The sequence below is a fragment of the Callorhinus ursinus genome, unplaced genomic scaffold (assembly GCF_003265705.2).
Source record: "Callorhinus ursinus isolate GAN/ISIS: 27379988/994484 unplaced genomic scaffold, GSC_fseal_2.0 scaffold27, whole genome shotgun sequence".
Classification (NCBI taxonomy): Eukaryota; Metazoa; Chordata; class Mammalia; order Carnivora; family Otariidae; genus Callorhinus; species Callorhinus ursinus.
In genome coordinates this window covers 6,333,469-6,360,891 of record NW_027397089.1, presented here as the reverse complement: position 1 = coordinate 6,360,891, position 27,423 = coordinate 6,333,469, and the positions used below count along the sequence as shown (strand labels likewise).

At 34.1% G+C, this 27,423-nt stretch overlaps 1 protein-coding gene across 13 annotated transcripts in view; it reads left to right on the top strand.

Annotated features, from left to right (window-relative positions):
- CCDC91 (coiled-coil domain containing 91) overlaps positions 1-27,423 on the top strand; it is a 349,003-nt gene that overhangs the window by 138,805 nt on the left and 182,775 nt on the right. For all 13 annotated transcript variants that reach the window (XR_012373954.1, XM_073877771.1, XM_073877767.1 and 10 more), the window contains one exon: positions 13,190-13,267. Coding sequence is in view for 12 of the 13 variants with exons in the window: in XM_073877771.1 (XP_073733872.1) it covers positions 13,190-13,267 (78 nt within the window). In the remaining variant the exon portion in view is untranslated. The remainder of the gene's footprint in view (positions 1-13,189; positions 13,268-27,423) is intronic.

Here is a 27,423-nt window from a genome sequence, read left to right as displayed (position 1 = left end):
GATGCTTAACCGACTGAGCCACCCAGGTGCCCAAAATTAGGTTTTTTTAAAAAAATTTTTTCCTTTGGAAATTTCCTTACTTTCTGTAAATCAAGCATTATTGTAAATATTAAGCTGTGTGGATGATCTTGTCTTTATTTTTTTCCCTGATTTTTTCTAGTTGTGTTTTTCCTGAAGGTATGCACTAGTGCTGGAAATAAAGTTCCTCACCCACATTTGTCCATTTTGGAGGAACTCAAGGCATCCCTTGGTGTATAAAGTTTAGATCTGGGGAATTCCTTGTTTTACTTTTGGTAACTTCTCTATTTGGATAACAATATCTATTATCTCTTCTTTGTAATACCTGTTATTTGGGTCCTGGATCTACTGGATTGCCTTATTGTATTTCCCTTCCTTTATTTTTTCTCTCCTTTCTGGAGAAGAGAAACTTTATTTCCCAAGTCTTCTGCTGATGTTTTTATACATATTATGTTTTGAATCCCCAAGAGTTTTGGGGGATTCCTTTTTTTTTTAAATAGCATTTGGTACTTGTTTTATAGATGTTATATCTTCTCTTATTTGTTTGAGGATGTTAATGTGATTATTTTTTTATTATTATGTAATGTTTCTTCCAAGATGATTTTTTTTTTCTTTTTTCCATTACTGTGTTCTGGCCTTTTTAGAGTCTTTCTTTAATTGACTGGTCCATAGCTATCTCTTCTTAAGAGTGGGGCACAAAAGAGTGACTGGAAGTTCTGTGCCAGTGAATGGGCTTGTAAAGGAGGCTTCACTGTAAGGTTTTCTGACAAGGCTATTGACTGTCACCACTTTTCCACTGTCATTGTTTTTAAGCAGGGCTGGCTTCATGAGCATGCAACTTATGATTTGCACAGGGCCCATTTGATTTTAGGGGTACCATGTTTGGTTTTGTGATGTGTGATCTGCCTTGTTGCCATCTTGAAGTTCTTAATTTTTGAACAAGTGTTCTACATTTATATTTCAGGCTGGGGCCCAGAAATTATGTAGTTGGTCCTATCTTTTCTTGTGGATTTTATTACAGTTTGTATAGAAGGCCCGTTTAGTCTCCTACCCTGTGAGGATAATCCGACTACATAGGGAATGATTTCTGGGGCTTAATACTTAATATGTAAACTTTCATGAATTCTCCTCTTTTTAGTGGTGGTTTTGCCCTCATGTGTTCCTGGTGTTCCCACTTTAGATACCTTCTGTATTGCCCTCTCCAGAGAATTGTCCTTTATTCTTCTATTGTAATTGTTTAGGGGTGGTCTCAGTCCAGGCTTGCTGTTATTCTGCTGGTAAAACATTCTTAAAAAGCTCATGGATCTTCTGTGTGAGTTGAGGGGATTCATGCCATTAGACAAGTGGGTTCTCCAAAGATCTTTCTGCATAATCTTATTTCTTTCTCTGGCTTCTGTGCAGATGTTTGATTGGGTTCATGACTCACACATGTAATCTCTTGAGCAAACATTGTCCCCATCACACTTTTGACCTTCTTTCAGAGCAGTTTCATATGTGTGGATTTTCTAATTCTAACATCGTTTGCAATTTGGATAGACTGAGAATCTCCCAAATTATCAAGTGTTGGTTCCTTTTTGCTTAACATATCCTTTCTCAATTATCTCTTTCCTCTTGCATTTTATCATATGCAGCAAGGAGAAACCAGACTATACCTTCAACACTTTATTTAGAAATCTCCTCAGCTAAATATGGAAGTTTTACTTTCTATCCAATAATAGAACACAATTCATCCAAGTTTTCTATCACTTTATAACAAAGATAACCTATCTTCTAGTTTCCAGTAACATGTATTTCATTTTCTTCTGAGACATCCTGGGAGCATCTTTAGCATTCATATTTCTACCAAGATTCTGTTCATGATGATATATGTTTCCTAAATTGCTAACTTTTTCTGCCTTACTCTTCACTCCCTTCTGATCCCTTACCAGTATCACCCTTCACATCCATATTTCTACCAACCACCTCTTCAAAATAAGTTAGGCAGTTTTTATCTTGCACTGTAAAATTCTTCCAGCCTCTATCCACTATCCAATTCCTAAGCTACTTCCACATTTTTAGGTATTTGTTTGAGTAGCATCCCTATTCTTGGCACCAAAAGCTAAATTAAATTCGTTTCCTTTTTTTTTTTTTAAGATTTTATTTATTTATTTGAGAGAGAGAGAATGAGAGATAGCATGAGAGGGAAGAGGGTCAGAGGGAGAAGCAGACTCCCCGCCGAGCAGGGAGCCTGACGTGGGACTCGATCCTGGGACTCCAGGGTCATGACCTGAGCCAAAGGCAGTCGCTTAACCAGCTGAGCCACCCAGGCGCCCTAAATTCGTTTCCTAAAGCTGCTATAACGAAGTTCCACAAACTTAGTAGCTTAGGATAGACAGCAGAGATTTATTCTCTCATAGCTATAGAAGTCATAAGTCTAAAATCAGCGTCTTGGCAGGGCTGTGCTTGCTCCAGAGGTTCTGGGGGAGAATTTTCCCTTGCCTCTTCTTGCTTCTGCTGGCACCTGCTGATCTTTGGCTTGTGGCAGCATAATCCCATTTCTGCATCCTCCTCACGCGGCCTTCTCCGCTGTATCTCGGTGTCTCACACCTCCCTCTCCTTTGTCTTATAAGGAAACTCATCTTACTACTTAGGGCTTACTCTAAAATCCAAGATGATCTGATCTTGTGATGCTTAAGTATGTCTTCGTGAATACCCTATTTCCAAATAGTATTACATGCACAGATATCAGGGATTAGGGCTTGAACATAATCTTCAACCGACCATAAGCATCAAAGATGAATTTCAGTATATTTAAAAATGTCAAGGCAAATTGTAAGACTGTGGATGATAAACACTCAAAATATAAAGACAAATGACCAAAACATATAAAGTGATTTTTCTTGTTAAGCCATTTTTCTTTTCTTGATCAAACTATTAAATATTTGAGAAGCCGTGTTATTAGAAGGGCCCTTTCTATTACCAGAACTAAAATACAATCAAACTTTGGAGAGTAGGCTTAAAATGGAAATAGTCATAAGGAAATTAGAAGAATTTTAGAAAGGTTCACATCCTTATTGATTACTGTGATGTTTGTAGATTTATTGTATATATAAGGCATAAGTCATTTCTTTAACCTCAGCCGGCTAAAAATTATTCTTTGGTACTTTCAAAGTAAGGAACCTCAAAGTACCTGTGTTGTACCTGGTACAGGTAGGTGCAGCCCATTTTATGATTGCAAACTATGTCTGTTCTTTCCTACCTGCCCTCTTTTCCAGCCTTTCTTCCTTCCTCTTTTCCTTCATCTTTTTTCCCCTCCTTTCTATGTCCGTCTTTCTTCCCCTTGCTTGGCTTGAGTTAGTTTCAATCATCTGCTTCTCAGCACTTTGGCTTTGAAGACTTGAACAAAGTTGATGATTAATAGTCATTTGTTTTAAATCTGGTGCAGAGTGGAGTTTATGCTTTTCCCACTGAAGTAAATTATAAGGTGACATTGAAGTAGCAGTTGGAACAGGGCCAGTCCAATCAACAAATTAGCCAGGAATTTAGCCGGACTTATGCAAGAGGCCATATTCTCAGACTGTGCAAAATTTGGCCCTTATTCGTTAACAGATGGTAGTTGGTAGAGGAGATGTTGTTCTGACGGGGAAATGATAATGACAACAATAATGGCACTGTAGTAAACTTACCATCCTCTTTTATGAGTTTCACTTGAGTAGTTGTTTTCATCTTTAGTGTGATGAATTAGGTGTGACCTGCTTATTTACTCCTCATTTGTTAATTACTAATTCTTTTCCTTGAAGTTTTGGTTTAGACGTGCATGTAACATTGTTACCTATGGTTTCCTAAGTTAGCATATAGAAAAGTCAATTACATCTATGCTAGTGTGAATAAATTGTGGGACTCTCTGCATACCTTCATCACTGTATTTGTTAGGAAACTTCCAGAACGAGTTTTTGTTATCTTGTTTTTGACTGAGAGGATTCAGCAGAGTTGATGAAATCCACAGTGTGTTAAGGCAGCCATTAATGGGATAAGGCCAGAGATGAAAATTAATCCTTTGAAATATTTGGGAAATCTGAAGCCAAAGGGACAGATTTATTAAGGTCTGTTTTAGTACTGCGTACAGTTTACTATGGCAAAAGTGCTCTATTTCCATATGTAATATTACTTTATACCTGTAGGCTGATTCTTACAAGTTTGTGTTATTTTTTTTCCTATTTTATATTTGGCTACATATTTGAATTAGTCTGTGAGACTGAGTTGGTATAATTTTGAAGGATTTTGCCTTGTGTTATTGTTACTTATTGTATAGGGGTGCTAAGAAATGAGATAGAATGAGGAGATAAGAGATTAAACATTTATTCAGTGAGAAGGACTTGTTCCACAATGCTGTGTAATGCATTCTTTTAGAAACCAACTAGGCTATCAGAGGGGGACATGAACCATGAGAGACTATGGACTCTGAGAAACAAACTGAGGGTTCTAGAGGGGAGAGGTTGGGGGGATGGGTTAGCCTGGTGTTGGGTATTAAAGAGGGCACATACTGCATGGAGCACTGGGTGTTATACGCAGTGAATCATGGAACACTACATCAAAAACTAATGATGTAATGTGTGGTGATTAACATAACATAATAATAATAAAAAAAGAAACCAACTAGGCCTCTTGCATCTGACAAATGTGGGATCAGTGAGAGATGGAGAAGGTGGTGTTTTGTCATTTTTGTTCTGTTTTGACAAAGTAGTTGCATATAGGATAATTGTTCTTATTTGTACTTCTCTGACATTTATAGTTAGGCCACTTTGGTGTGTTGGATTCTACAGATTTTGGTGTGTTGGTAGTGGGGGGGAGTGAATTATACCATTTCTCAGTCAGAACCTTTTCAGTGCATTGGTTGGTTGTTATCCCATTATCTTTATTTTGATTTCTTGCTCTGCAAATTTCCTTTTGGAATATCTGGAAGTGTTTATGGCTGCCTTATCCAATATAGTTGATTAGTTGTTGTGAAAGGGATGTAATCTTGTGGCTTCAGAGAAAGTGGTGAAGCCTATATTGGAAAACCTTTCTCAATCAGACATATTCAGTCTAATTATAGACTTGATTTTGGCCAAAGAATTTAGAAGGTGAGAAGCAACTGCTTTCTAACAGGTGGACTGTAATGGTTAATTGGTCTTTGAAGTTCGTTTCCTCCCTCTCTCTCTCCCTTCCTTCCTTCCTTCCTTCCTTCCTTCCTTCCTTCCTTCCTTCCTCTCTCTTTCTTGTAATTCATTCCAAGTACGTCAATCAAATATTAGCTTTTAACTATCTACCTGGCACAGGATCCTGTTACTATACATGGATTAATTTGCTAGGTGTGATTAATATGGGTTCTACTTGGTTTGTTAACGGCTAACAATAATATAATATAAATTGAGAAATGTTTATCAGTTTGTGCCATAAGCTTAGTCTTTAAAAAATTGTATAAATCTTGATTCAGATATCTGCATTGAGTTTTGTCATCAGTATACCAATGATGATTACTTTAAAAAATTGCTGATTTTCCATTTTTTGTGAACTACTTCTGTTTGTTAATTATGTGGTTCCTATTTACATATTTATGTATTCAGCAAATAATTTTTTAATACCAGTCATGTCCAGGCATATTAAGGGTATTAGACCCATGTATATTTAATAATTTTGTCAAGGAGTTAGTATTGGAGTGATTATGGGGAGTGGACAATTGTTGGAATGGGCTTCTGATAACCTTTGAAAAGCGCCTTACTTTACATCTTTGTTGTCAGACCAAAATTTCTGGTTGGCAGGAATAAATTGATGAATGACTATGTCAGGTTTTACCAAGAGTGACCACTTAGTGTCTTACTTTCATCAGAAGGCATGACTTATGACATATGAATCTATGTATTATTGAGTTTTATGTAGAAAACAAATCTGTTGATGAAGAGTTGGGAATATACTCAAGTCAGTTCAGTCTTTGACAGAGTATTTTTCCATAAATGTTGGGCTGGCTTTCAGCAGATCTGATTCAGGCTTTACCCCACCCTTACTGAACTAAGTGACCTTGAACAAACTTCTTGACCTCTCTACATCTCAGTTTCCTCATTTATAAAATGAATACAATGGAATGGCTTACCTTTCAAGTCTCTTCTTGTTTAAAAAGTCTGTAATTTTATTTAAGGTGAAGGCATTTTCCTAAATCTTCCCTTTCTAGTGATGGTTTTGGGTTTGACATTTTGAAAGAAAATTATCATTGTGGTCAAATTTGGTTTTGACTACTTTGAAGATAGGTTGTAAATTTTTGGCTCTGTATTCTTGAAAGAAAAATTTCAGGCCATGTAGGACTATCTGGTTATTCCTGTGTTTTCTTTTGGTAACTGGGCAGCCTGTGTGTTACAGTGTGGTTGTATGATTACAGTCAGTAACTCTGAAGTAGCAAAGGGAGGTTGGTTGATCTAGTTTCAGCCTACTGTATCACTGAATAGCATGAAGAAAATTGGAAGGGTATTTTAGAAAATGATTAAATCCAACTCTCTCATTTAACAGATAAAAAAAATGTCCAAAAATGTTTGTCAATTTATAAGCTGAGCTTGTATCAGAAAATAATGTTGATTATAATCTCATTCATTCACTCAATAGATATGTATGTCAACCTATTAATAACCTCCTTTTTGAAGACCAGGTTTTAAATACATTTTTAATATACTTATTATGATGTTAAATAACTCTTTCTCTTTGATGAAGAATGAAACACCTTTTTCACTTTTCCAAATATATTTGGCCCTCAAATCCTGTCCACTCTGTCTTCTTTATTCAGTCCTGATTCTTCAAGCTGACATTATATACCAGGCACCATTTGAGATACATATTCAATGGCAAGTAAAATTTCACCTTCCCAAGTTAAACTTGAGATTCCTTTCAGCTATCCATGTAAAAACCTTAATAGGTAATTGGATATATAAATCTGGGGATTAGCCATGGCCAGGTTGGAGATATAAATTAAGGAGTTATACATAGATAATATTTAAGGTAATAGAATTAATTAAGGTTAATTAAAGGTTGAAGAAGTAAAAGAAGCGATCTGATTCCCAGGGAACTTCTACGTTTCAAATTGGGGCAATGAAAAGAAGCCAACAGAATAGACTGAGAAGGAAGAGATAGGAAGAGAACCATGTAAACAAAATATTCCAAGAAGGAAATGGTGGATTTGGCATGATGATGGCTGAGACAGAGTCTGCAGAGTTTTTGAATCTTCTCAAATTTTTTTTGCAAAATTAGACTAAGATAGTTAAAAAAAAAGTCATAAACACTATATTCAATAACAAAAAATAGATGACAGTTGTTTAAATGAATTTTAGAGCACAAGCAGGTAGAGCAGAACTATTGACAACAATGAGGTGTCTGTGTCTATCACATCTGGAGTAATGGAGGAGAACATAAGGGGACTTAGGGTGGTCCTGAGTGCTCAGTGATCCAGGCATAGATTGCTGCCCCCAAAGGAACACTTGCCAACAGAGTAGAGGACTTGGAAGACATATCTGAGACCAGCAGCTGAAACTGGCAGAGTGCTCTGAGCCCTCATTTCTCATAGAAATAAATACCTGGTGAAAGCACCCTTCTTAAAATACAGAGTTGGGTGGTAGGGAAATTGTAAGGAGTAGCACAAAACACTGAAGGAAGGAGAATGTTGCATCTCCATAATAGCTAATGATGTTGGGCATTTGTGTCTTTGGAAAAATATTTAAGTTCTTTGCCCATTTTAAAATTTGACTATCTTTTTATTGCTGAGTTATGAGACATATATATTCTGGATACTAGACCTTTATCAAATACATTATTTGCAAATATTGAGTGGGTTGCCTTTTTGCCTTCTTGTTCGTGTCCTTTAATTCACAAAAGTTTTAAGTTTTGGTGAAATCTAATTCATTTTTTTTTATTTGCTTGTGCTTCTGGTGTCTATCATATTTTCAGAAACCATTGCCTAACCCAAGATTACAAAAATATGCACCTATTTTTCCTTCAAGAGTTTAATAATTTTAGCTCTTGTATTCAGGTATTTAATCCATTTTTACTTAATTTTTATATATCATGCAAGGTGGGGGTCCAGATTTATTCTTTTGTATGTGGATTCAGTTGTCCCACCATCATTTGTTGATAAGATTATGTCTTTGCTATTGAATTGTCTTGTCACTTTGTCAAAAATCAATTGATTATGGACAGATAGGCTTATTTTGGAACTCATTTCTATTTTCCATTGAACTCAATCTCTATCCTTATGCCAGTACCACAATGTTTGGCTACTGCACCTTTGTGCTAAGTTTTCAAATTAGAAAATACCAGTCTTGCAACTTTGATCATCTTTTGCAAAATTGTTTTAGCTATTCATAATCCCTTGCAATTCTTACTTTTTTTTTTTTTCCATAAAATATGGGCTGGGCGTGGAGCCCAATGTGGGGCTTGAACTGGAACTCAGGACCCTGAGGTCAAGACCTGAGCTGAGGTCAAGGGTCGGATGTTTAACCAACTGAGCCACCCAGGCGCCCCATCCCTTGCAATTCAATGTGAATTTTAGGATCAGCTTGTCTGTTTCTGCAAAATAAAGCCACTAAAATCTCGATACAGATTATACTGAATCTATAGATAAATTTGGGGATTAGTCAAATCTTAACACATTAAGTCTTCCATTCCAGTAACACAGGGTATCTTTCCATTTATTAAGATTCTCTAATATTTTATAGTTTTTAGTGTAAAAGTTTTATATTTCTTTGGTAAAATTTATTCCTAAGTAGTTTTTTTCATGCTATTGTAAGTGGAATTTTTTTCTTGATTTCATGTTTGGATTGTTCATTATTACAAGTGTGTAGAAATACACATGATTTTTGTGTGTTGACCTTGTATCTTATAACTTTGCTGAACTTGTTTATTAGGTCAAATAGTGTATTGCTTATTGGGTCTAATAATTCTGTAGTTTCCAGTATATATAAAATCACATCTTCTGTAAATAGGGATAGTTACACTTCATTTCTAATCTAGTAATTTCTTAGTTTGCCTTTTGTTTATTTTTCTTGCCTAAGGCCTTTGCTAGGCCTTCAGTACAATGTTAAATAGAAGTGTCTGGAGTCTAGAGTGTATATCCTTGTCTTGTTTCTGATGTTAAAGTTTTAGTCTCTTGCAAAAATTATGATGTTAGCACAGATGCCCCTTATCAGGTTGAAGATGTTACTATCTGTTTTTAGTTTGTTGAGTGTTTTTATCAAGAAAGTATGTTTAATCTTGTCATTGTTTCTCTGCATCATGTGCGTTTATTCTTTTCCTTTTTCATTTTAAAATGGTGTATTAAATGGATTGCTGTTGTATGTTGAACCACCTTGAGATAAATTCCACTTGGTCCTTAGTGCATAATCCTTTTAAAATGCTGTTAGTTTCTGTTTACTGTTATTTTATTGAAGAGTGTTACATCTATATTTATAGGGCTATGTAGTTTTCTTCTATTGTCTTTATCTGGCTTTGGACACTGGTTACTCAATCTTTTATGTTACCAGACTGAGGATAACTGTTATATTTTAATCATCTTTTTATCCCCAGAGCCTAGCAGTCTGGTACATAGTAATTAAATATAATAAATTATATATTATATATTATATAAATATAATAAACATAGTAAATTAAATATAATGCTTACTGAGAAAATTTGGTATAAAATAATGGCATATGGGAGAATTTTAGGTGATTGGTACGTATAAATTTCATAGTACTTGGAAAGTCTATATTTTCTACCTTGAATTATGATGAATATTACTGAATATCTCTATATCATTTTTAAAAATTGAATATAACAGTCAAAATTTTCATTCTGATATCTAAAATGATTATAGAAAGCCATTATGTCAGTAATGAGAATTTCAGCATAATTCAGCATGTTGATAGCTGATATGTTCTCAGACACTATGCAAAGCAGTGAATTAATGTTCCTTTCTAGAAGATACAGCCATTAATAAAATGTTCATTGTCAGTTAAAATATGTCAAAGAACATTTTGATTATTTATGAAATGTCTTTAAGAAAATACCTTTTCTGTGAATTGCTTCGTACATTGTACTCTGTGCTTTTTTAATAGCACATCAATACTTTTTTGATGATTTATGTCCTTATTCAGGACTATAGTTATTGAATTATCAAAGTTGATCATTGAAATGGTTCATATTCATCTCTAATTTGTAATTAATTAGGTGAAAGAATACATTCTTAGTTTTACTTAACGGATCTAGGTTAATATGCTTTGCTCAGACTAATTCTAAATAGCTTTTTGACCTTTTTGGTTCTAAGTTTCCTCAATTCTAAACTGAAGAGATTAGTTAATAATAGATAATGTCAGAAGAGAAAAAACGTAAATTAGTATTTGTTTAGTTAAGTTTGGAAAATGCTGGTTTTAGTAAAGTTCAACATATTTCCTTCTGGGTTTGTCTGAGGTTTAATATGTTAATGTATGTTGTTAATGTCCGTAGTTTGACCATATTTGCCTATTTTATATGAGCTTCTTACATATTGCTGGCCTGAAAGTGAAACGTATGCATCCCAAGAACTGCCTGAGATGATCCACTATGATATGGAAAGATGTCAGAATATCTATTTCTATTTACATATTTTTAATCTTGAAAAGTAAGAGAAAAATTATGTTAATCCTTAGCACATGGATTGATGCTTTTTGCCCTCCCTAGGTCCTTATATGAAACAGTCATAAGTTTTTTGTGAGATAACCTGATGTGAATGGGAGATCCAAAGTGATGAGTTGATAGTGATGCCCTTACTTGTTTCCTTGTTTTTACTGTAATATAGTACATAACTTGCTTAACCAGGTAATTGGACTGTTATGTAATTTAGTTTTTACTCAAACAACTCTCATAGAAATGGAAAAGTGTCTTCAGAAAGATTGTTGCCATAAGCCATAGATTGATAATTATACCAACAAAAATCCATATTTATAACAAGTACCCTTGATGATTTTTCTATACTGAGGCAATTTTGGGAAATAGTGATTTAGCCACACTAAGGTATATAAAGGGATATACCAGAAAGGGAATTTAGATGTTAATAATAAAATAGAACCTGTTAAGTCAGTAAAGTATAATAAATGAGGGGAGATGATGAATGAGCAAGTGGAAGCAGTAAATGGACAAAAATTATTGGCATTATCTTTTATCCTAAATATAGCTGAAGTTTAATTTTCTCTCAAAGTCCATTAGGGTGAGGATGCAGTCATTCCCTGCAGTCACTCAGGATTTCAAGCTGGCAGAGGACGTGCCCTCCGCAGAATCTGGCTTTCGTTGTCACCTTGGGCATTGCCATCCAGCAAGCAAGTAGGGGAAGAAAAGGAGTTTGTGGAAGGTTTTTTGTGATTCAAGCCTGAAATGGTGTATATCACTTCTCCCAGGTTGATATTCCTAAAATAAATCCCACTTGATTGAGGGGTTATTCTATTTATATATTGCTACACTCAGTTAGCTAATACTTTGTTTAGAATTTGTTTCTATACTTAAAAAAGAGTGGTTCATAATTTTTTCTGCTTTTAAATATCCTTGCAGAGTTAAGTATAAGGGATATGCTGTCCTAATAAAATATGTAGGGAAGTACTCCCTCATTTCCTATTCTCTGGAAGAGTTTGTGTAAGATTTCTCTTATTTCTTTCTTAAATGTTTATTAAAATCACCTGTTAAGTCATCAAGGCTTCAAAATTCCTTGGTCAGAGGTTGTTGGGTTTTTTTTTTAATGATAAATTCAGTTTTTCTAATATAAATAGGACTATGAAGATTTTTTTATTTCATCTTTTTAAAATTTTGATAAGTTGTGCTTTTTCTTAGGAGTTTTTTTATTTTATCTAAAATTTCATTTTTAGGTGTATTTATATCTTAATGGTTTTTTTTTTTAGAAATAGCTGTAGGTTAATGTAATATCCTAATTCATGTATGATGTAAATTTGCATTTTTCATTTTTCTCAATTATTTTATTTTTATCATCTTACTACATTTCATTTGTGTCTTATTTTGGATTATTTTTTAAAGATTCTTTTGTTACATGTCTATTTAAATCTTTTTACTCTGTCTCATGTCATTTTAGATTTGTTTTTTGTATTTTCCATAGTTTTATTCCTCTTTTCACTCAAATCTCTTCCCCCCCCCACTAACTTTTGGTTCTCTAATTCTGCTTCCTGCTTCATTTCATCTACTGTTTACCTCATCTGTTGAGTTATTAATAGTGCCTATTTCTCAGCTGTAAAATTTCTATCTCATGAATTCCAGTTCTCTGATGAAAATCCATATCCTATCCATTTTCTTCATTTCTCCTCTACTTTGTATTTTTTTAAGATTTATTTACTTATTTTAGAAAGAGAGAGAGCATGAGCAGGAGGGGCAGAGGGAGAGGGAAAGGGAGAGAGCATCCTAAGCTGACTCCGCACTGAGTGCGGAGCCCGACCTGGGGCTTGATCTCATGACACAGAGATCACAACCTGAGCTGAAACCAAAAGTCAGATGCTTAAGCGACTGTGCCCCTGAATCGTAACATATTTTAAACTCTTTGATAACTAATATCTAAATCATCCGTGAGCCTATTTCTTTTGTGTTTTCTGTTTTCTGTGTTTTTGGTCTCCTCTGTTGCCAGCTCTGATACTTTTGTATTGAAACCTGTACAGAGTATTTGAAAAATTAGAAAGGCTCTGTAAGATGTTAACGTTCTCCAAAGAAAGTTCATCCATTCCTTTGCTAGGAAGATAGAATGAGAGGTTGGTCACCTTAATCCAGCAGTTCTCCAAATTTGTTAGTGTATTAAACTATTGGTATGTGTATATTACTGGAGAAGTAATAAAAAATATATAGAGGCCCAAGCTTATTGCAGTAACACAATCCCTCCTGGCCCTTGATCCAGGTGCAGAATTGCCATATGCCTCAAGAGGTAACACTATTGTTTTGTGTTATCTCACCTGTCAGTATGGTTTTCCTCGCAGTTATGTTTTCCTGTCTTTTTTCATTGCTTCAGTCCTCCCTAATGCTTTTAAACAGAACTTTATTTTTTCTCATTGCTTTTAGCTGCAGCATTAGTGTGCCATAAACCACTCAATCATTCATGGATACAAGAAGTCAGTGGTTTTATTTTGTAAACAAAAGAACAAACCATGGTTTAAGTTTTTTGTTTTTGTTTTTCAGGAAAAACATAAACAAGAATTGGAAGACATGAGGAAAGCTGGTCATGAAGCTCTCAGCATTATTGTGGATGAATATAAGGTAGAGGTTTGAGAGTCTGCTTTCTCTATTAAACTGTGGCATACTTTAGAAAAAAGTTTACACACATTGGCATATACAAACATATGCAAATTGTAGAATGACAGTAGTCTTATTTTAGTATAGAATTCTTTTCAATTGACTGATAAGTGTTTGTTGAAAACATACTCAGTAGATTACAAAGGTAATGCTAGATGTTGCTCTGCATTGGAGAAGTTGTAGAATGTTTAATAATCTGCAGCTGAAGAAGTTCAAGAACAAAATTCTATAGAATTAATTGCTAGATTAGCTTTTATCTTCACTGTGGTTCTACCTCTTTTAGAAAAAAAAAGGCATGATATATGCATCTGAAAAATATTGTGGGTAAAGGGTAAGATTAAGAAAAAAATTTGTTATGAATATTGTTATAGAAATCATGATACATGTCAATATGAGGGACATACACAGCATTATTCTCTGATTCGATGCCTGCATAAGCTTAATCATTTAAAGCAAACTGAGGACTGGTATGTTGCAAGCTTTCAAGATAGACTTAATTTTAAAAAAGTTGGTCCATTAGTTGTATCTGATGGATGTAATTTTGCTTTCTAGTTCACTTTGTGTCAAGAGCCAATACTGTGAACCTAATTTTCCCTTATTGGTGGGTAATAACTGAAAATAAAGATTTTATTTTCATGCTCAAAAAAAAAAAAGTCCTTTTCCCCCTGAATTTCATGTTAGGTCTTTTTTTTCCCACAAATAATAGAGGAATACATTCTTGTTGAAATTAAATTCAAACAATTCTCCCCAGAGGTAACCATTAGCAGTTTGACACGTGAGCCCTTCTATAGGATTTTCTCCATATTTGCATATGCATATATGCTAATACCATATTGTATAATTTTTTTATTTGTATTTACAGAAAATGTTATTCCACTCAATCTATTCTTTTGTTTCTTTCTGTATTTATTCAATATGACTTGTATTTTATTTATTTATTTAAGACTTTATTTATTTGACTGATAGAGACATAGCAAGAGAGGGAACACAAGCAGGGGGAGTGGGAGGGGGAGAAACAGGCTTCCTGCTGAGCAGGGAGCCTGATATGGGGCTCGATCTCAGGACCCCAGGACCATGACTTGAGCTGAAGGCAGATGCTTAATGACTGAGCCACCCAGGCACCCCGACTTGTATTTTAGTATCAGTATGTATGAACTTATTTTTTGTTCTATAGTATTCCACAGTATATATATGTATGTATATGTACATACGTACACACACACACACACACACACACACATACACACACACCATAACTGGTTTAACTGTACCTGTATAGTTAAGCATTTAGTTTGTTTTTGGTTGTTCATTACTACAGTAAATTTTTTTAGTTAAATCCTTCTACCACATGTAGAATACAAAAATTTCTTATTGTTGATTAAACGTCATCCTTCGACTTGGTAGAAATTAATGTCATTTTAGTTAGCTAATAATTTAATGTCATAAAGCTTCTTGTGACAAGTCATTTGGATAAAAGTAGAAAAAGAAGTAGATCCAGAATTAATTTAACAAAAAGTACTTTTTTATTTTTTTTTAAACCCAAGGTAGTCTAGTAGATATGTGTTGGAACATGTAAGGTCATTTTTGTGACCACACCCAATATAGAAACCTGTGCCATTGTCAAGATGGTTATTAAAAAAATACCAAGTTTTTGCAGCTGTGATTATTGGCTCTTTTTATAATATTGTGAATTTTTAGTTCTACTAATATAAACCAGCTTTACAGTTATTGAATTGGGTAAAAGTATAGGATCTATTTTGAACTATCATCTTTTTTTTTCCCCTAGGCTAAGGGTGGGAAGAATTAAAAAGCTGGAATTTATATAATACTCCTGGTGCATTAAGTGATATATTCTTGGGTAAATTTGTATTTTACTTATTTTTATTTATGAATTCTAAATTAAATGTTTTAAAAGCATTTACATTGTGTTTGAACTTGTATTTTTCTGAACAGCTCAATGTTTGATATTTTAAATCCTTTTTTGATTCTGGCTCCACATATTTCATTTGCTGAAAACATGTTTATTGTATATTGCTTTCAATACTGACAGTTAATGAGTTTAAAAGTATAAGTGAGAATTTTGCAAATACATTTTACAAATTGTAATTTGGAGAAACTTGGTTGAGAGCTACTCATTTCACCTCTTCTTTGTCTAGTATCATTATTTGATGTCCATTTGGAGAGGATTTAAAAGTTTCAAGCATTAGGTATCATGATTTGCTGAAGAGGGTTAGGAATCAAATCAAGTAGCCTACAAAGTTATATTTAATTTGTTGTATACTTATTGTCAGTTTATATATAAACTTAGATAAACTTTTGTCACAGGGAACTTTCGTGTAAATACATTTCATATAGCTTTCCATATTGATTCATTGATGAGCTTCATATTTTGTACAATGATGTTATTGTACTGTGAGAAAGAATAAGATCTGATACTTTAATTATCACATAACATTTTACAACCAGTGTGTTCTGAAAACATATGGAGAATCAATTTCAAAGTAATATAGGAAGAAATAAAGTAATTCAGATAGGAAAAATAGGCAATGTTTTCCTCATAGGTTAGATGTCTTTATAATGTAAGTGTTGATTTGTGACCCATTATGGAACAGGAAAAGAAACAATATAGTTTTTTTTCCATTTGAAATTCAAGCATGAGAAGGTCGTGTGATAATTATTGTATTATGTGTCTCTTTTTTAGACAGTAACTTTTTGTTGATACCTTTTAAAGCTTCATTTTGTTAAATTATATAAACATTTTGATGGATGATTCATTCATCATTAGATAACTCAAAAACAAATGACAATACAACTTCATACAACTAATTACTATTACTAAGAGAAGTTGTATGAACATTCTCTTTGATTTATTCTTTCCTTAATTCAAGAAACATTGACTTCCTTCTTTATGCCAGGGACTGTTGTGGATACAGCACTGAAGAAGATAGACAGATCTTTGGTCCAATGGAATATATATTACACACCCACCCATGCACATGCACAGACCATATATAGGTAGTCATATATGACCATATATAGTCACCAAAAACCGTAGCTTCCCTTGATGCTTTGACTTTAACCTCTCCTTGCTATGCAGGTATTTACTCAAATATGCAGCTGGACTAGAGAAATCTGTACCTTTCCACTACCATCCCTGACTTTTAGGGATCTTATATTCTTCTGCTTGGTTATCCTGGACTAGATGTGATAAGTCATTTTTCTCACTCCAAGTTGAGTTGAGACATTGTTGAAGAATTTGAAAAAAAAATTCATTAGGAAAGATAGTGAAAAATATAAATGAAGTAAAACAAAAATGATAAAAGCCTAAAAATTAATGTAGAGGAACATGCATTATTTTTACATTAAACTTTCCTTCCAGAAATGTGAAGTAGACTTTTTCACCCCTATTCTTCCTACTACTATACAGCTAAAAAAATCCTTGGACATTATGTATAAAACAGACAAAATCCTGAAAGAAGACAGACTGCCTAGGGACTCTGGGATCCAGGTAACTACATTACACTGGGTTCCCTGGATTTTCTTTTTCCCTCATTTGCCCAGATTCGGTGCTGGAGAAGTGAGCAAGCCAGAAATACCAAATGGGCACAGATAACAAATCCCAAGAAAAGGCTACTGTCTCTGTCCAAAAGACCAGGAAAGCCTCTGGGTAGCAAGACTGTAAACTCTTGGATAATAACCATTCCACTCCCACCAAATACCATAGAACTAAATGTGGCCCCACCCTCCAGCCCTGCCAACAAAGGCTTGGCAGGATTGTAGACTTTCACGAAACCTCCCCAGGCTATAGAGATAGCTTTCCTCTTCTCCATTGGGAGGTTTCAAAGAAGGCTGACTGGGAAACATGGACTTTCAGCCCCACTCGGCAGTAAATCCGCTCCTCCCTAAGTGTCAGGGTAGGCCATGTAGGAAGCCTAGACTTCCACCCCACCCTGACACTTCCTCTGCTATCAAGGTATCAACAGATGTTTAATGGAAAGTCAGGGCTTTCATTATTGCTCAGTGGTCATAAGGTCAGCCCTCTGAAGTGTCAGTGAAGGTTATTTGGGGAATAATAAGGTGGCACCCTTGCTTCTCTCAGCCAGAGTGACATCAGTGAAGGCTTTGTGTGAAGCTGAACTCCCAACCATGTCCAGCAATAATGAGGAGATTCTTCTTCCCCCTGCCCTGAGGGTAGTGGAGAATGAATCAGGAACCTGGACTTATTAGTACCTGGCTGTTCCCTTCTTGGAGTAGTGTCTTATCAGAGGAAGTCTGCCTAAAGCAAGATTGAAAATATCCAAATTTCAATTGAAAATAGTTCTCATACAAAGAACCAAGAAAATCTCATCTTGAGTGAAAAAAATAAGGAACAGAAGCTAACACTGAGCTGACACCAATGTTAGAATTATGTGACAAGGATTTTAAAAGTGTCCCTCATAAAAATGCTTTAACAAGCAATTATGAACATGCTTTGAAGCAAATGAAAAAAATAGAAAGTCCCAGCAAGAGAATAGAAAGTCTTAGCAAAGAAATAGATTATATAAAGAAAGAACCAAATGAAAATTTTAGAACTTAAAAATACAATACAAAAAAAAAATTCAGTGTATGGGCTCAATGTCATAATGGAGAAACGGGAAATAATCATTGAACTTGGAAAATAGAATAAAAGTCACCCAGTTTGAACAATAGAGAGAAACTAGACTAAAAACAAATAAGCAAGGATTTAGGGACCTGTGGGATTATAACAAAAAATCTAAAATTCATGTCATCAGAGTCCTGGAAAAAGAGGAGAAAGTGGACAGAGCTGAAAAATATATTCAAAGAAATACTAGCTGAAATTTTCCCAAATTTGGCCAAAGAAATAAAACTATATAATCAAGAAGCTGAGCGAACTCTTAAACAGGATTAAGCAAAATAATAATAATACCAAAATCAAATAAAAACCACCAAGACCCACTGTGATGGTTAATTTTATGTGTTAACTTGGTTGGGCCCTGATCCCCAGATATTTGGTCAAACATTATTCTGGATGTTTTTGTGACAGTTCATTTCGGGTAAGATTAATATTTGTATTTGTGGACCTTGAGTAAAGCAGATTACCCGCCATAATGTGGGTGATTCTCATCCAATTGTTAGAAGGTTTTAATAAAACAAAGGACCTGTCTCATTGATGAATAAGGTATTTTGCTAGCAGACAGCCTTTTAGACTTGAACTGCAGCATTGGCTCTTCTCTGGATCTCCAATCTGCCATTCTACCTTGTAGATATTGAATTTGTGAGCCTCCACTTTTGTGGGAGCCGATTTCTTAAAATCAGTCTTTCTCTCTATGTACACATCCTGTCAGTTATATTTCTCTAGAGACCCTGACTGCTACACACATTATAATCAAACGTCTGCAAACCAGAGACAAAGAAAAAATCTTGAAAGCAGCCAGAGAATGATGGCATTTTACTTACAGAAAATCAATTAGATTTACATTGGATTTTTCATCAGAAACCAGGGAGGCCAGAAGGAAATGGAATAACACTGAAAGGAAATAAATGTCCACTCAGATTTTTATATCCAATGAAAATATGTTTCTGCAATGAAGGGAAGAAATCAAGATGGTCTCAGATGAAGGAAAAGTAAGAGAATTTGTCCTAGCAAACCTTCTCTAAGAGAATGGCTAAGGAAGTTATCCAAACAAAAGGAAATGATGAAGGAAACATTAGGAAAGAACAAAGGAAAGGACAGGATTGTGGGTAAATGCAATAGACTTTCTTTTTTTTAAGTTTTCTAAATTATATTTGGTAAATTAAAAAATATGTAACATTGTCCAATGTGGTTCTTATTGTTATGTAAAGGAAAATTTTAAGAAAATTGTATTGTAGGGACACTTGGGTGGCTCAGTCAGTTAAGCGTCTGCCTTCAGCTCAGGTCATGATCTCAGGGTCCTGGGATCGAGCCCCACGTCGGGCTCCCTGCTCAGCGGGAAGCCTGCTTCTCCCTCTCCCTCTGTGTGCCACTCCCCCTCCTTGTGCTCTCTCTCTTTCATGCTCTTTCTCAAATAAATAAAATCTTAAAAAAAAAGAAAAAACAAGATAATTATATTGTAAACAAGGAAGAGTAACAGACATAAACTTAATTTGCACTGGTAAAATGCCAGCACTAGCAATGGTGTGATTTTTTTTTTTTAAATTTGGGAGTATATCAGATTTATTTACTTCTACGATCTATTCCATGATAAGACTTGAGATTTCTTTATTTAGAGTTTGGTTGCAAGATTTTAAGCTATCAGAATCATTTGGAGCTAGTTTACATTTGTACATTTGTATTTCAAAAACTATAAGTTTAAAATGTAATAGAAAAGGCTTTTCTCCATTTGCCACTGTGATTTCTAAGAACCTGTATTGATCACCACAGAGGAAAGTTTACTAATATGTTCTGATTTTGAGTAAGCTAGTGATATTTTAATATTTTATAATTTTTATTTTTGAACAGCCTTATTGAGATATAATTCACATATTACAAAATTCACCAATTTAAAGTTTATAATTCTCTAGTTTTTAATATAGTCACAGAATTATATAGTCATCAGCACAGTGTAATTTCAGAGCATTTTCAACACCCTACATGAAACCTTATATCCTTTAGCAGTCTTTCTTCACTCCTGCCCAACCACCTGTTTTCCAGCTCTTGGTAACTGTTCATCTATATTATGTCACTATAGATTTGCATCTTCTGGACATTTTGTATAAATAGAATCATACAATTTGTGATCTTCTTGACTTCTTTCACTTAGCATAATATTTTCAACGTTCTTGCACGTTGTTTTATGTATTAGCATTTCATTTCTTTTTTATTGTCCTGTAAGATTCCATTGTATGGATATACCACATTTTATTTATCCTTTCATCAGTTAATGGTCATTTGGATTGTTTTCACTTTTTAACTATTGTGAATAACGCTATGTGGATGTATATTTTCATTTTTCCTTGGTATATACCTAGGGTTTGTATATTTATCTGTGTTCAACATTTTGAGGAACTACCAGAATATTTCCAGCTGCACTATTTTATGTTCCAACCAACAGTGACTGAGGGTTCTAGTTTCTCTCCATCCATACCAACACTTGTTATTTTCCATTAAAAAAAAAATATTAAGCCCTGCTAGTGGGTTTAATTGGCATTTAAGTCTTTGACCCATTTTGAGTTAATTATTGTATATGGTGTGAAGAAGGGATGGGACTTTTTTTTTTTTTTTTGATGTGCATATCCAGTTGTTCCCAACATCATTTGTTGTAAAGACTGTTCTTTCCTCATTGAATTGTTTTGGGACCTTTGTCAAAAATTAACCATCTGTGTGAGGATTTATTTGTAGACTCTTAATTCCTTTCCACTGAACTATATGTCTCTCTCAGTGCCATTACCACACTTTTTATTACTGTAGCTTTATAGTAACTTTTTGGTATCAGGTAGTGTACATTGTCCAACTTTGTTGTTCTTCCAAATTGTTTTGGCTATTCTAGGTCACTTGCATTTTCATATGAGTTTTACTATCAGCATGTGAATTTTTAAAAAACATCCAAGTGGGATTTGATTTGTATTTGCATTGAACATGTAAGGCCTATTTCGGAAGTATTGCTATTTTAAGTGTTAAGTTTTCTCATGCATAATTATGAAATGCCTTTACATTTATTTTATCCTCTTTAATTCCTTTCAACAATCTATTGTAGTTTTCACTGTGTATTTTATTCTTTTCGGTGATATTGTAAAATGAATTGTTTCTTTTAATTTCATGTTCAGATTTTTCATTGCTAGCATATAATAATATGATTAATAATTACAGGATTGATTTTGCATATTTGTTGTGATATATACATTCATTAGTTCTAATAGTTTTTAATAGAGTTGTTAGGATTTTCTGTATACAAGACCATGCCACCTGCCACCTGCACCTCTTTCCAATACGGATGCCTTTTATTTTTTTTTCTTGCTTAATTGTCCTGGATAGACCTGCAATACAATTTGAATAAGAGCTGCAAGAACATACATAATATTAGGGAGACAACATTCAGTTATTAACCACTTAAGTATGATGTTATAAGTGAGTTGTAAATACATGGTCTTCATTAGGTTGAGGAAGTACCCTTTTATTTCTAGTTTGTTGAAAAAAAAATTTTAATCATGAAAGGTTGCAGAATTTCATCCAATGCTATTTCTGTGTCTTTTGAAATGATTTTTTTCCTTACGACTGTGGTATATTCCATTTGATTTTTGGATGTTAAATCTGTTTTGCATTCCTGAGATAATCTCACTTGGTCATGGTGTATACTTTTTTTTTATGTATTGTGTCATTCAGTTGGTTAATATTTTGTTGAGTATTTTGTATCTTTATTCATAAGAAATATTGGTTTGTAGTTTTCTTTGGGGTCTAGCAGGCTTTGCTGTCAGTATTACTTTACTCAGAATGAGTTAGGATATGTTCTTTTCTTTAATTTCTTGGAAGAGTTTGTAAAGAATCAGTATTATTAATTCTTTGTTAAGAATTGTAGCATTCACTAATATAACCATGTGATACTGGATTTTTCTGTGTGGGAGTTTTTTGGGGTTTTTTTTGTGTGTGTGTGTTTTTTTAAATAAATTCAGTCTCTTGTTATTGATCTCTTCAGATTTTCTGTTTTCTTCCTGAGTTAGTTTGGTAATTTTATTTTTCTAGGGATTTAGTTCTTTGATCTAAATGCTCTAATTTTTAGCATGTAGTTATTTATAGTATGCTCTTCCAGTGCTTTTATTTTTGTAAGTAGTGATATCTCCTCTTTCGTTTCTGCTTTTGTAATTTGAGTCTTCCCTCTTCTCCATTTGGTTAATTTATCTAAAGGTTTCTTTATTCTGTTTGTGTTTTCAAGTAATTAACTGTCGGTTTTGCTCATTTTCTGCCATTTTCTATTCTCTTATTTACTAATTTCCATTCTAACATTTATTTTGCATAGCCTTTGCTTACTTTGGCCTTACTTTATTATTTTTCTAGTTTGTTAAAATGGATAAGTAGATGAAATATGTAATATCTTTTTCTGTTTTAATATAGGCATTTATGTTTTCCTCTTGATTCTAGTTTATTTCATCCCATAACTTTTGTATGATGTATTTTCATTTTTGTTCATGTAAAAGAATTTATAATCCTCATTGTGATTTCTTCTTTAACACATTGTTTCTTTAGAAAAGTGTTATGTAATTTATGGCTGTTACCTGACATTAGTATAGCCACTCCAGCTCTGCTATGGTTTTTATTTGCATGGTGTATCTTTTCCCATCCTTTTATTTTGAACCAATTTGTATCTTTGAATCTAAACTGTCTTTTGTACAAATATAATTATATATCTTTTAACAATGTGATTGCTTTTTAAATCAAATAAGAGAAGAACAGAGAAGAAATAACCAAAAACCTGATTTTACTTGTTTTAGCCTAAAGAACTTCCTTTAATATTTACTGTAAGTTATGTCTGCTAACAATGCATTTATCTTGAAGTAGCTTTAGTTCATTTTCATTCTTTAAAAATAGTTTTCTATTTTTAAAAGCTTTTTTGTTTCCTTTTGTTGGATATAAAATTCTTGTGAGACAGGTTTTTTGTTTAGTTTCAATACTTTGAAAATGTCATCCCCATTGCCTTCTCTCTTTCATTGTTTCTGATGAGAAGTAAGCTGTTAATTTTTTTGTGTTTATCTTGTATGTGATGAATCATTTTTCTACTGTTTCCAAATTGTTTCTGTTTTTGTGTTCCAGCATTTTAACTGTAACATGTCTGGGTGTGTATCTCTTTTAGTTTTTCCTACATGGAAGTCATTGAGCTTCTTACATGTATAGATTATATTCTGTCACTGTGGGAGGTTTTCAGCCATTATTTCATTTTTTTTTTCTTTATGGAATTTTTTTTTATTATTATGTTATGTTAATCACCATACATTACATCATTAGTTTTTGATGTAGTGTTCCATGATTCATTGTGTATAACACCCAGTGCTCCATTCAGTATGTGCCCTCTTTAACCATTATTTCTTTAAATATTTTTTATTCTCTTCTTCCTCTGTGTTTCACTATGTACATGTTGGTCTGCTTAAAAGTGTCACATTTTTCTGAGGCTCTATCCATTTTTCTTCATTATTTAAACTCTGTAGTTTAGGTTTCACACTCTTTATTGATATTTCTTCAGATTTACTGATTATGTCTTCTCTCAGTTCAAACCTACTGTTTAGAACCTCTAAAAAATAAGTTATTGCTAAAAATGCTTAACCATCATCTGAGATTTCAGTGAGCCATAATTTCTTTTTGTTGGTGGAGGGCCTTGCCTCGATGTTCATGGCTGCTGACTGATCAGGGTGGTGGTTGCTAAAGGTTGGCTGGCTGTGGCAGTTTCTTAAAATAAGATAACAGTGAAGATTGCCACATTAATTGACTCTTCCTTCTATGAATGGTTTCTCTGTAACATGCAATGCTGTTTGATAGATTTTACCGATGGAATTTTTCATTTTTGTTTTTTACGTTTCCACTCCAGAATTTCCTGTTGCTTCTTTTGTATAATTTCCCTCTTTATTGATAGTGTATATTTTATGAGGTGTTACTTAATTATTTAAGCATGGTTTTCTTTAGTTCATTTTTTTAATAGGTGCTTTGAAGTCTTTTTCTACTAAGTAACATCTAGGCCACCTCAAAGGCAGTTACTGTTGACTCCTGTTTTCCCTGTGTATGTGACACAGTTTAATATTTCTTTTCATGTCTAGTAATTTTTTATTGGAAACTAGACATTGTAGACAAAATATAGTAGCAACTTTGTGTCTTCATTCCTCAGGAGACTTTGTGCTTTCGTTTGTTGATTGATTAGTGAAGTCCATTTCTTTTGAATTGTGCAGCTTCTGTAGAGCAAAATGGATATTTGCAAAACTCTTTCTGACTACCAGAAATGACTGTTTTAAAGCCATACACTCTTTAACTATCTCTTTCCTGGACTCCCATTTTATGATTCTGACTTGTCTGTGTTTTATCATAACTAGCTGTTAGTTTCTGTTAATTTCTAGTTGATTGCTCAGTTGTTTTGGACAATGCCCTAGGGTATCCATTGATTCCCCAGCCTGACCCAGTTATACACCAGTTATAGATCATTCCCTTTGGTAGGGGCAGTTTGTGTGCCAGAGCCTTGCTATAACCCTTCCCTGTCATAGAACCTATGGACTGTGCACAGGCCCTGGAAGAGTAGGATGCTTAATTTGCTCTTCATTGGCTTCCTCACCCAGATCCTCCTTTCACAGCTGGAGCTATACATGGGGGAAAGAGGGTAGGCACTATTCTGCTAAATGGCTGCCACCATTGCTCACTATAGATCTTCTGTAATACAGAGTTCATGAGGAAGGGATTGTCCAATGTTTATAGCTGTTAAATATCTCTGGAATAGTTCTTTTACCTCAGGAATGTACTAGAGATGGGAACTGGCATTTGTTTTCTGAGCAGCTATCCTGCAATACAGAGCTGTGCAGGAAAGGAGAATTGTATTTTTTTACCAGCTGCCCTATTTATGTGATACAAGCCTTCTGCAGCATGGAGCTATGGAAAATAGGATCTATTAATGTTCACCAGCTGCCAAGACCACCAGCAGTGATTTTTACACTAATAGGTTGGGGAAGATGGGATCTGTCACTCAGCTGCTGAGTCTGTTGAAACAGTTCTTCTGGAAGGCTCAGCTGTGGGTGAATGGGTAAAGTCCCTAGGTTGAGTATCATAACTTCCCTCTGTTCTTACCAGGTTTCTATAAACTTTGTTTAATAAATGTTGCTCAGTTTATTATAAGCCCTTTGATAAATGTCCAGAGACTTTGAATGACTGTTTTTGCTTAAAAGATAGATCAGGTTAGAGGATTCTCTGAGCTCTTAACATTACCATTCCAGAAATCCCACCCCCCCTTATTTCTTTTAATCCATATTAAAATAGTGGTTACTTATTACATATGTTCTTCATTGAACAAGTTATCCTGGGATCAGTGAATATCTAGGAGCCATGACATTCTTTGTATTTCTCACTGTATATACAAGAGTTAAAGATTTGTGTATATCATCTTGTCATATATGAGTACCTCAACCTTTGGATCATTGCTGATTTCTTTTTCTAATGCTTTTATAAAATGTGACTTTTTTTACATGAGTAAATTCTGATATTATACCTCTTATGAATTTTAGAATATGCTTTTGGGTTTTGTTTCAGCAAATTACCATGGAATCAAATATTAATTTAAAGCTTAATGATTTAAATACTAATCTTACTTTTTTTTTACATTGGTAATCAAATGAAAGGAAAAAAAACCCTTAAGTTCTAATACATTTTGTGTATGTAGCACCACTCAAATGAAATAGCACTTATTAAAGTTCCCAAATGATGTGATCAACAATTTCTAATTTTAAATTAGAAATAAGCTGGGGCGCCTGGGTGGCTCAGTCGTTAAGCGTCTGCCTTCGGCTCAGGTCCTGATCCCAGGGTCCTGGGATCGAGCCCCATATCAGGCTCCTGGCTCAGCGGGGAACCTGCTTCTCCCTCTCCCTCTGTCTTGCCCCCTGCTCATGCTCTCTCTCTCTCTCTGTATCTTTGTGTCTCAAATGAATAAATAAAATCTTTAAAAAAAATAGAAATAAGCTATGTTATGATTTCAACTTTTCACAAAGAATTGAAAATTCTGATTCACCTTTAATTAGCCCTGTGTAGGCATACCTTGGGAATATTGTGGGTTTGGTTCCAGACCACCACAATAAAGTGAATATAGCAATAAAGTGATTCAAATGAATTTTTTGGTTTCCCAGTGCATATAAGTTATGTTTACACCATGCTGTACTCTACTAAGTGTGCAGTAGCATTATGTCCAGAAAATGTACATACCTTAATTAGAAAATACTTTATTGCTAAAACATGCTTAACTGAGATTTCAGCTAGCCATAATTTCTTTTTGCTGGTGGAGGGTCTTGCCTCAATGTTGATGGCTGCTGACTAATCAGGGTAGTGGTTGCCGAAGGTTGGGGCAGCTGTGGCAATTTCTTAAAATAAGATAACAGTAAAGTCTGCCACATTGATTGACTCTTTTTTCTATGAATGATTTCTCTGTAACATGCAATGCTGTTTTATAGCATTTTACCCACAGTAGAAGTTCTTTCAAAATTGGAGGTAGTCCTCTCAAACTCTCATTGCTCTATCAGCTAAATTGGTGTAATAGTCTTTCTTGTCATTTCAACTGTCTTGACAGCATTCTACCAAGAGTAGATTCCATCTCAAGAAACCACTTTCTTTGCTCATCCATAAGGAGGAACTCCTCATGTGCTAAAGTTTTATTATGAGAGTGTAACAATTTAAATATGATAATATGAAAAAGTTTGAAATAATGAGAATTACCAAAATGTGACACAAAGACACGAAGTGAGGAAATGCTGTTGGAAAAATGGCGTTGATATACTTGCTTGATGCAGGGTTGCCACAAACCTTCAATTTATAAAAAGCTCAGTATCTCTGAAGCAAAATAAGATGAGGCACAATAAAACAAGGTATTACATGTATTTAATGGATTAGCTGACCTTATCAAATTGGAATTCAGTTCTTTTTGTACCTACTTATTTATACAACTTCAAACCATCCCCTGCAGGAACTTGGTAAAGAAAATCTACAACCCAATTCCATATTTAAACAACTTTGAGATCCAAAGTTATTTTGTACTATTATTATGTATTATGTACTCATATTCTTATCTTTTTCTACCTTTAATAATGACATGTAATAATTTATGTATTTTTAATCTATGAATTCCCAAAAGAGTGTTGCATTTCTGCAAAAATTTCTATGTTGGGACTACCAAGTACTTCTGTTAGTAGAGCTAACTGATTATTTTGAAGTCAGACACGCCTTGATCAAAGCCCCAGCTCCGGTGCTTAGTAACAGGGTGACCTAGGGCAGTTTCTTATATATGAATTTTAATTTCCTCTTGAATAAATAAGGGAATAAACCGTAGAACCTATTCATAGGAGCGTTGTAAGGATCTAGTGAGAAAACATATATTGCTTGGCTAATAATAATGCTGTTAATAAATATTAGTTGTTATAGTTACCATTGTCATACC